This window comes from Babylonia areolata, chromosome 33, assembly GCF_041734735.1.
Source record: "Babylonia areolata isolate BAREFJ2019XMU chromosome 33, ASM4173473v1, whole genome shotgun sequence".
NCBI lineage: Eukaryota > Metazoa > Mollusca > Gastropoda > Neogastropoda > Buccinidae > Babylonia > Babylonia areolata.
Window position 1 is genome coordinate 7,298,621 of NC_134908.1, and position 10,000 is coordinate 7,308,620.

Sequence of the window (10,000 nt, forward strand, 5' to 3'; positions counted from 1 at the left end):
GGGAGGGAGCGAGGAGGGAGACTGTATGGAAGACAGAAGGGAACAGATGAAGAAAGGGGGCGTGTGTTTGGCCATGTATCTTCAACGATCAGTCAACCTCGAAGGTCCTTTTTTGTCTTTTTTGTTATTGTTGTTGGAGTTTCAAGTTGTTATTCGGTTACGGGTAAAGGCTCGGTTACCGGATAAGAGGACTGGGAGGGGAGGGGGAGGGGGAGAAGAGAGGGGGAGGGGAGAGGTGGTGGGGGAGGGGGAAGGGGAGGGGAGAGGAGGAGGGGGAGGCAACAAAGAGAGGAAAGGGGGGGACGTTGGTGGGGGGCTTGGAATGTTCTGTGTGTGTGTGTGTGTGTGTGTTTGTGTGTGATGGGTTGGTTTCTCTGTAAATGTATGTTGGCCAATGTATGTATGTATGTATGTATGTATGCACCTATGTGTGTGTGTGTGTGTGTGTGTGTGTGCGTGCGCGCGCGTTTGTATGTGTTGTCTTTTTTTTCTCTGTGTGTGTGTTTCTCTATAAGAGTATGTAGGCCTACGTATGTATGTATATATGTGTGTGTGTGTTTGCGTGTGTCTGTATTAATCATGCTATAATGTAAAATATGATTTTTTTTAAAGTTATTTAACACAAAAAGACCAAACACAAAAAAGAACATGCACATACTATCATCCACTCACGTGTCCGTTTGCTACAAATAAATTTGGCTGCTGACGAAAGAATGTCAATCCTCAGTCACTAAACTTTTTTTTTTTTAATAAATATTTTATTCGAGTTTAACATTTAATACATACATACGGACATACAAAACCAACATCTGAAATCAACAATATTTGCCAATGTGCACCACCTAAACTGCAAATCAGGAAAACGACACAACACTGTCTTCATACCGTCACTAAACTTCATTGTTCACTGTTTTAACTCTTTCCATATGAACGGCGAAAGAGACGACGTTAACAGCGTTTCACCCCAATTACCATCATCAAAATATTGCAAGCGGAAGGCTCTTACACTGAAGACGTGAATGTTGACAAAGAATACCACAATTCTGACGACGGAAGCTAAAGGTTGGGTCATTCAGACACCCACTGGACATCCGACGGGTCTGTGTAGAGGAGAAGAGAGGACTGGTCGTACTGAGCGTGTTAATGCTTCATATTTGTTTTTGGTTTTTGCTTTTGTTTTTTGTAGACAGACGTCGTATATGCAGTGATGGCCTAGAGGTAACGCATCCACCAAGGAAGCAAGAGAATCTGAACGTGCTGGTTCAAATTACAGCTCAGCCGCCGATATTTTCTCCCCCTCCACTGGACCTTGAGTGGTGGTCTGGACGCTAGTCATTCGGATGAGACATTAAACCTAGGTCCCATGTGCAGCATGCACTTATAAAACTGCTTGCAGGAAAAAATACCAAAAAAAATGGGCGCTGTAGTGTAGTGACACGCTCTCCCTGGGGAGAACAGAGAAATCTGTTGTGATAAAAAGAGAAATACAATACAATATGTAAGTCTACGTGCATGCATGCATGCAACGCGCAGTACACTGAAACAGGTACACAGATAGACAGACACACAAGCAGTCACATGCTCGCGCATATGATGATATGATATGAGTTCTTATACTTTGCGCCTACCCTCAGTCGGAGACCAAGCTCCAAGCACTTTACAAACACGGAGTCATTTACACAACAGGCTGCCTACCTGGGTAGAGCTGACTGACGGCTGCCATTGGGCACTCATCATTCGTTTCCTGTATTATTCAGTGAGGTTTCAGTCACGCAAACATACGCACTCAGACAGACATGTAACATTTTACATGTATGACCGTTTTATTTATTCATCGCGCCATGTAGGCAGCCATACTCCATTCTCAGGGGGGGTGCATACTGGGTATATTCTTGTTTCCATAACCCACAGGACGCCGACATGAATCACTGGATCTTTAACGTGCGTATTTGATATTCTGCGTGCGTGTACACACGGATGGGGTTCAGGCACTAAGCAGATCTGCCCCGTGGAGACCGGAAAAATCTCCGCCCTCAACCCACCAGGCGCCGCTACCAAGATTTGAACCCGGGACTCTCAGATTGAAAGTCCGTCACTTTAACCACTTGGCCATTACTGGACCCTTGCACTGTTTTGACCTGGGCCACAGACAGATATCCATGGGCAGTGTGCCTGGCAATTTGACAACTTGTTCGATTGATCAGTTTCTTTTGCAAGTGATATGTTCAACAGTTTTCTTGAAATTAGTGAAAATTTCAGTAAACATTCAACTTCAGAAGAATATCTGACAGGCGCAAGAGAAGGTGGTTAAAGCATAGAGAGCGAGATGGAATGTAGAGGTGAAGGCAGCCACAGGGATAGGAAGGGGAAGATTGGTAAATACATTTATAACACAGAGTGCTGATCTTGTACTTTATTCTGTGTGAGACAGGGAGCCAGTGGAGATGTTGCAAAAGAGGAGTGATGTGCTCGGATCTTTTCTTTCTGAGAATAAGGCGGGCAGCAGAGTTTTCGTAAGCGCTGAAGGGACTGAATGGATGAAGCAGGCAAACCAGACAATAGGGAGTTTCAGTAGTCAAGGCGAGAGAGAATGTGAGAAATGACAAGTCTAGATGTTGTGTCAGTGGACAGATACTTCCGGACAGAAATTCAATCATATTTCAGGCACGCACATATACACACTCAGGCAGACATGTAACATTTACGTGTATGACTGTTTTGTTTAATATTTATTATCCCCGCCATACTCCCATTTTTCTGGGTGTGCATGCTGGGTATATTTTCAAGTTTCCATAACCCATCAAACAGAGTCATGGACTACAGGATCTTAAACGTGTGTATTTGATCATCTGAGAGAGTATACATAAGAAGGGGGTTCAGGCACAAGCTCATGCAGGTCTACACATATGTTGACCTGGGAGATCGGAAAAATCTCCACCCTTTACCCATCAGGCACCGTTACTGAGATTCAAACCCGGGACCCTCAGATTGAAAGTCCAACACTTTAACCACTCGGCTATTGTGCCCGTCCACATGACCCCTCGATGTCGACTTCAGTCAGCTATGGTGGTGAAAGAGTTAACACAATCAAGCCAGAAAAAGAAAAAAAAAAGCACAACACAAACTCCAACTGAAAGGGTGAAAAAAAACCAACTGTATTTTTACATAATATTGTTCATTCACAATTCACACAACTCAATTTCAACACACTCAAATCATTAACAGATTTATCAACAAACAAAATCAGGTCACGCTCTGAATGTAAGTGACTCTCCTCTCTCTCTCCTGCTAAGTTATGCCTGTTAACTTCTTCCCACAAATCTTCACACAGAGAGAGAGAGAGAGAGAGAGAGAGAGGTCAGTATCTCACAAAGCTTCCTCCCTCCCTTATCCAGCCCATTCTTAGTTCATGACATATCCATCCATGGATATTTATGGAATACCTTCACACTCCTAGTCAAAACTAAACGTTCACAAAAAGCTGCCAAAAAAGGTCTTGCTAAAATGAAATTAAGAAAAAAAAAACACTAACTTGAAACAAAACAACTGCAATTTCTGGCTCTTTAACAATGTATAAGGCGCAAACTTTATTAATATTTTTTCTAACTCCTCTAACCCCTGCATCTTACCAACTTTATGCACACTGCCTATGTCTGACATGTATTTACATTCTGACTCTCACTTGATATCACCTCTCACAATAAAATCCAAAATCAAAGAACATATCAGACTACAAAAAAAAAACAGCTAACAATCACACTGATTATATGTGTGTGTGTGTGTGTGTATGTGTGTGTGCACACGTGTGTGTGTGTGTGTGTGTGTATGCGTGCATGTCTTCTGCTAATATCCTTGAAAAAACCAAAGGCTGTCGTTCTTTTACTAACACACACACACACACACACACTTTCACCACAAATTCATTAACTGTCCATTTTTTCTTTTCTTTAGCTATTTTCCCCTCCTTTCTCTCCAAACCATTTCTCATATGACCACAAAAAAAAACAAAAAAACTGATACAATCGCCTCCTCAGACACTGTCACTCTGAAGTTTCAGCACTGACGCTTGTTCCCAGACCGAAAGGCAGGCGGGGTGATGTCAGAAGAAACACAAGCGCCGCAGCGTATCGGTGGTGATGATGTGAGCGCATCGGCGACAATGCCGACAATGACGATACCAGCCACACGGCTGAGACTGGGCACACACACACACACACACATACATCACTCTTGACTGTCACTGTGCTCGAGAAGACCAGCACGGGAAACTGATTCGTTACTTTTTCTCTGGCGTACTCAGTCCGTACTTGCTCTTCATCTTGTCGATCTCTTCCTTCTTCTTCTCCGTGTCCACTTTCTTGAAGGCCTGGAACACAAATAGGAGGAGTTTGTATTATACTCCATGTTTGGCGATACATATACTTACCATGTCAAACTGATGCAAACCAGGCCTATCGGTTTGCTCTGCTTGGCCAAATTTTGCGCGGCTAACGGTGAAATGACGAGCCGTCTTGCCCGGTCCGCTCTTAGCCAATCAAAAGCCTCTAAAAGCTATAAGCGCTGAATCATTCCTTTGGCCAAGGCTCTCCACGCCATCTTGTCAGGTTTACGCTCTGTCTCGTCTTACGCTTTTTTGGGCTATTAAGCTATTCATTTGGCCTTACTTTGTATACAGCAGTTTCAGTTTCACTTACTCAAGGTGGCGTCACTGTGCTCAGACAAATCCATATTCGTTACACCTCATCTGCTAAGGAGATGTCACTGCGCTCAGACAAATCCATATTCGTTACACCTCATCTGCTACGGAGATGTCACTCAGACAAATCCATATTCGTCACACCTCATCTGCTAAGGAGATGTCACTGCGCTCAGACAAATCCATATTCGTTACACCTCATCTGCTAAGGAGATGTCACTGCGCTCAGACAAATCCATATTCATTACACCTCATCTGCTAAGGAGATGTCACTGCGCTCAGACAAATCCATATTCGTTACACCTCATCTGCTAAGGAGATGTCACTGCGCTCAGACAAATCCATATTCGTTACACCTCATCTGCTTAAGGAGATGTCATTGCGCTCAGACAAATCCATATTCGTTACACCTCATCTGCTAAGGAGATGTCACTGCACTCAGACAAATCCATATTCGTTACACCTCATCTGCTAAGGAGATGTCACTGCACTCAGACAAATCCATAGTCGTTACACCTCATCTGCTACGGAGATGTCACTCAGACAAATCCATATTCATTGCACCTCATCTGCTGAGGAGATGTTACTGCGCTCAGACAAATCCATAGTCGTTGCACCTCATCTGCTACGGAGATGTCACTCAGACAAATCCATATTCATTGCACCTCATCTGCTGAGGAGATGTTACTGCGCTCAGACAAATCCATATTCGTTACACCTCATCTGCTAAGGAGATGTCACTGCGTTCAGACAAATCCATATTCGTTACACCTCATCTGCTTAAGGAGATGTCATTGCGCTCAGACAAATCCATATTCGTTACACCTCATCTGCTTAAGGAGATGTCATTGCGCTCAGACAAATCCATATTCGTTACACCTCATCTGCTAAGGAGATGTCACTGCACTCAGACAAATCCATATTCGTTACACCTCATCTGCTAAGGAGATGTCACTGCACTCAGACAAATCCATAGTCGTTACACCTCATCTGCTTAAGGAGATGTCACTGCGCTCAGACAAATCCATATTCGTTACACCTCATCTGCTAAGGAGATGTCACAATGTTCAGACAAATCCATATTCGTTACACCTCATCTGCTAAGGAGATGTCACTGCACTCAGACAAGTCCATATTCATTGCACTTCATCTGCTAAGGAGATGTCACTGCGCTCAGACAAGTCCATAGTCGTTACACCTCATCTGCTAAGGAGATGTCACAATGTTCAGACAAATCCATATTCGTTACACCTCATCTGCTTAGGAGATGTCACTGCGCTCAGACAAATCCATATTCGTTACACCTCATCTGCTAAGGAGGCGTCACTGCGCTCAGACAAATCCATACTCGTTACACCTCATCTGCTAAGGAGATGTCACTGCACTCAAACAAATCCATATTCGTTACACCTCATCTGCTTAAGGAGATGTCACTGCACTCAGACAAATCCATATTCGTTACACCTCATCTGCTAAGGAGATGTCACAATGTTCAGACAAATCCATATTCGTTACACCTCATCTGCTAAGGAGATGTCACTGCACTCAGACAAGTCCATATTCATTGCACTTCATCTGCTAAGGAGATGTCACTGCGCTCAGACAAATCCATATTCGTTGCACCTCATCTGCTAAGGAGATGTCACAATGTTCAGACAAATCCATATTCGTTACACCTCATCTGCTAAGATGATGTCACTGCACTCAGACAAATCCATATTCATTACACCTCATCTGCTAAGAAGATGTCACTGCGCTCAGGCAAATCCATAGTCGTTGCACCTCATCTGCTACGGAGATGTCACTGTGCTCAGACAAATCCATATTCGTTACACCTCATCTGCTTAAGGAGATGTCATTGCGCTCAGACAAATCCATATTCGTTGCACCTCATCTGCTAAGGAGATGTCACTGAGCTCAGACAAATCCATATTCGTTACACCTCATCTGCTAAGGAGATGTCACTGCGCTCAGACAAATCCATATTCGTTGCACCTCATCTGCTACGGAGATGTCACTCAGACAAATCCATATTCGTTGCACCTCATCTGCTGAGGAGATGTTACTGCGCTCAGACAAATCCATAGTCGTTACACCTCATCTGCTACGGAGATGTCACTCAGACAAATCCATATTCGTTGCACCTCATCTGCTACGGAGATGTCACTCAGACAAATCCATATTCGTTGCACCTCATCTGCTAAGGAGATGTCACTGCGCTCAGACAAATCCATATTCGTTGCACCTCATCTGCTAAGGAGACGACTGACCAGCAACAAACCCCAACGTGCTAAGTCAGGCCTCGAGTGCGTGCGCATGTGTTCCGGTCAGAGTGGAGTTCTTCCACAGAATTGTGCCAGAGGACAGCACTTTTGTTGCCTTGAATTCTTTTCCAGTGGACCAAGCGAGTGGTGCACACAGGACCTCGGGTTTATCGTGTCCCCCAAAGACCATGTGCGTGCACATAAATGTAGGACACACCTCTGACACTGGCTATTCCATCGTTAGTAATTCTTGTAACCATTTTTTTCTCTCTTTTTTTTTGCCCTTACTGATGTTGGCTGCTAGCGCTCACAATCCCTGTGATAAGCAGGTAGAGCACATGATAAACAAGCAATATTAGTATTCCTAGCCTCCAGAGAGTGAGCACCTACATTAACAATCCCTCCTAAGACCACTCCCAAAGGATCACTGCTCAAGTGCCTTTGCGCTTTAGACAATCAAGTTTTCAAGGGAAAAACTCAAGTCATATCAGCCATAACAAATGACGCTCTCTCTTGGAGAAGTATCAAATAGCCCCAGTTGTGGTCTTTTAAGGATGCAAATACTCCGTAACTCCCAACTCCCTGCACACGCCCACCACCCCATGCCCCTGCCCTTTTTTCTCGCAATCACTGTATCGATACAACCTTCAGGCTCATATCAGAGACTGACATAAGCTTACAGTTGGGCCAACAGCAAACAACAATAATGTTCAGTGCTTACAGTTTAGTCTTTGACCAAAGATAAGCGCTAGGACACGACTGACTATCATACATACATCATTACATATATACAACCTTCAGCAGAAATGACAAAAGAGGAGGTAACTCACCCGTGTTGACTGGTAGTAAAGGACAACGAGGTAGCGGTTACAGACGTTGAACCCAGAGAGGTGGTCGCAGGCATTCTTGGCGTCAAAGATGTCTTCATAAACCACGAACGCCGTGCCTTTCGTCTCAGGGGTGTTGCCTCTGGAACATTGATCAATCAGCATTGCAATGCGCAGCTAGGAGGACTAACACGGAGTAATTCTTGCTGACTAGTTTCGAATTGAGTTTCAGTTTCAAGTTTCAAAGAGATGTTAAAGCGTGCAGACAGATCCACATTCAAGAAATTAATAAATGATTTGAACACAACATGATCACTGCATTCATACACATTGATAAAATCAATACACACATATACCAACTCTTGTGCATATGCACACACACACACACACACACACACACACACACACACACACACACACACACACACACACACACACACACACACGACAAACCAGGTACTTTTCTATTTTCTGTGCTATAGATGGCTCGAGTTAAACAAGTAGTGGTAGCTTCAATTCAACGCAGAATCAGAAAATCAAAATCTGACCTGGACTTTCAAAGCACACATACATGCATCCTGCCTCAAAAAATGACTCCTGATACTCACACTCGGATTTGTCTGATAGCGCCGTATTTGCCAAAGATATCGTACATTTCTTCAGCAGTGATCTTGTAGGGTAGGTTCTTCACATACAGAATGCGGTTAACTTCAGGCGGAAGCCGCACCTGCAAAAAGACAATCACATATAATCAATAATAAACATAATAAAGTGCAAAAGAAATTAGAAAGCAATGGAGTTTAAAATCATTCCATTAATTTTTTTAAGGAGCTCTCAGATCCTCAGTTATTGCATACGCATACAATACCGTTTTAACTGTAACAAAATCAAATTCTGTATATGGAGGATGTTATCTTTTTTGTCATTTAAACTACTGCTATTTAACAGACCGGGTCACTTTTGCACTCTCTATAGTCTTCTAAATACTCTGTATTTCTTGCAATTCTGAAACAAGCACACAGTGACTCAATCAGTCAATACCCGAACTTGCAATCAGCGCATGTCACATGTTTCATCAACATACAATGTCAGATGTGCATCACAAGACTACCTAGTGGTTTAATGAAACAGTCAGTTTCGGAAAAGGTAAACTGAAACCCACAACATGGAATCTTGGGTTTCTGATAATAGGAATATTAGCCTATGTATCAGCCTATGTATTCATAGGCCTATAGTTATTATTAGTCTAAAATAGGCCTATGTATTTTTGATTCTGGATGTATGTAATAATAATAATAATATTTTATTTTTATATAACGCTATAATACAAGCATAAGCAAGCTCTAAGCACTTTACAATCCAGTACCTAAAGTGAAACAAGAAAGCATATAAAAAGTAGTAGAAACATAAAAACAGAATCATTAATATTATTTTTTTTAAAACAAAAAAACACACAATGCATAAAACTAACAAAGTAACATACTATCAGTACTACAACTGTTACACTCCAACTCTCACACTGACACCCACGCACAGACACACACATGATTAAACGGCTGAGATGACAGCAGTTTTCACTTAAAATACACACATGTAAAAAGGAACAAAATTGTAATCTGCATGCCACAGATTTTGTAAAAATTGTAAAATAACATTTTGGATAGAAAAGGTAAAAGGGGTAAAAATCGGGTCATTCTTCCTTTCAAATCACACCAACACAATCCATCTACCCACTCCCATTCTCTCTACTCTCCCATCACACACACTCACATTGCCATGGGCCTGGGACAACAGCACTATTTGAGTTATGATAAGTATTTTTTAAAGAGATACGTTTAAAGATTTACTTTAAAGGTAGATATATGAGTTGTTTGTCTGAGAGCAATAGGCAGAGAATTCCAAGTTGTTGGGCCGAAGACGGAAAATGACCTCTTTCCATAGGAGTTAAGGAAGTATCAGGGAACAGTTAGCTGGGAGGAATCAAGAGATCTCAATGTTCTGTTGGGCAAGTACGGGTTAACAAGCTCATAAAGATATCAGGGTGTGGTATCATAATTCAGGCACTGAAAGCATAGGCAGGCAACTTTATATTCAATTCTGGCTTGAATGCAAATAAAAACATAAAAAGTACATTCTGTTTTTGTCTTCAAGTTCAATGGAGGTACACACACACACACACACACACACATTTCTTTCACTGGTATCAATCCTGT

General features: G+C 42.5%; 1 protein-coding gene across 1 annotated transcript in view; it reads right to left on the reverse strand.

The window, feature by feature from the left end:
* Positions 1-3,131: 3,131 nt before the first annotated feature.
* The window catches only part of LOC143277054 (splicing factor 3B subunit 6-like), a 9,130-nt gene continuing 2,261 nt past the window's right edge, over positions 3,132-10,000 (reverse strand). The window contains exons 2-4 of the mRNA XM_076581787.1: positions 8,396-8,514; positions 7,791-7,929; positions 3,132-4,366 (exon numbers count right to left, since the gene is read on the reverse strand). Of these exons, the coding sequence (XP_076437902.1) occupies positions 4,277-4,366; positions 7,791-7,929; positions 8,396-8,514 (348 nt within the window). The 3' untranslated portion in view covers positions 3,132-4,276. The remainder of the gene's footprint in view (positions 4,367-7,790; positions 7,930-8,395; positions 8,515-10,000) is intronic.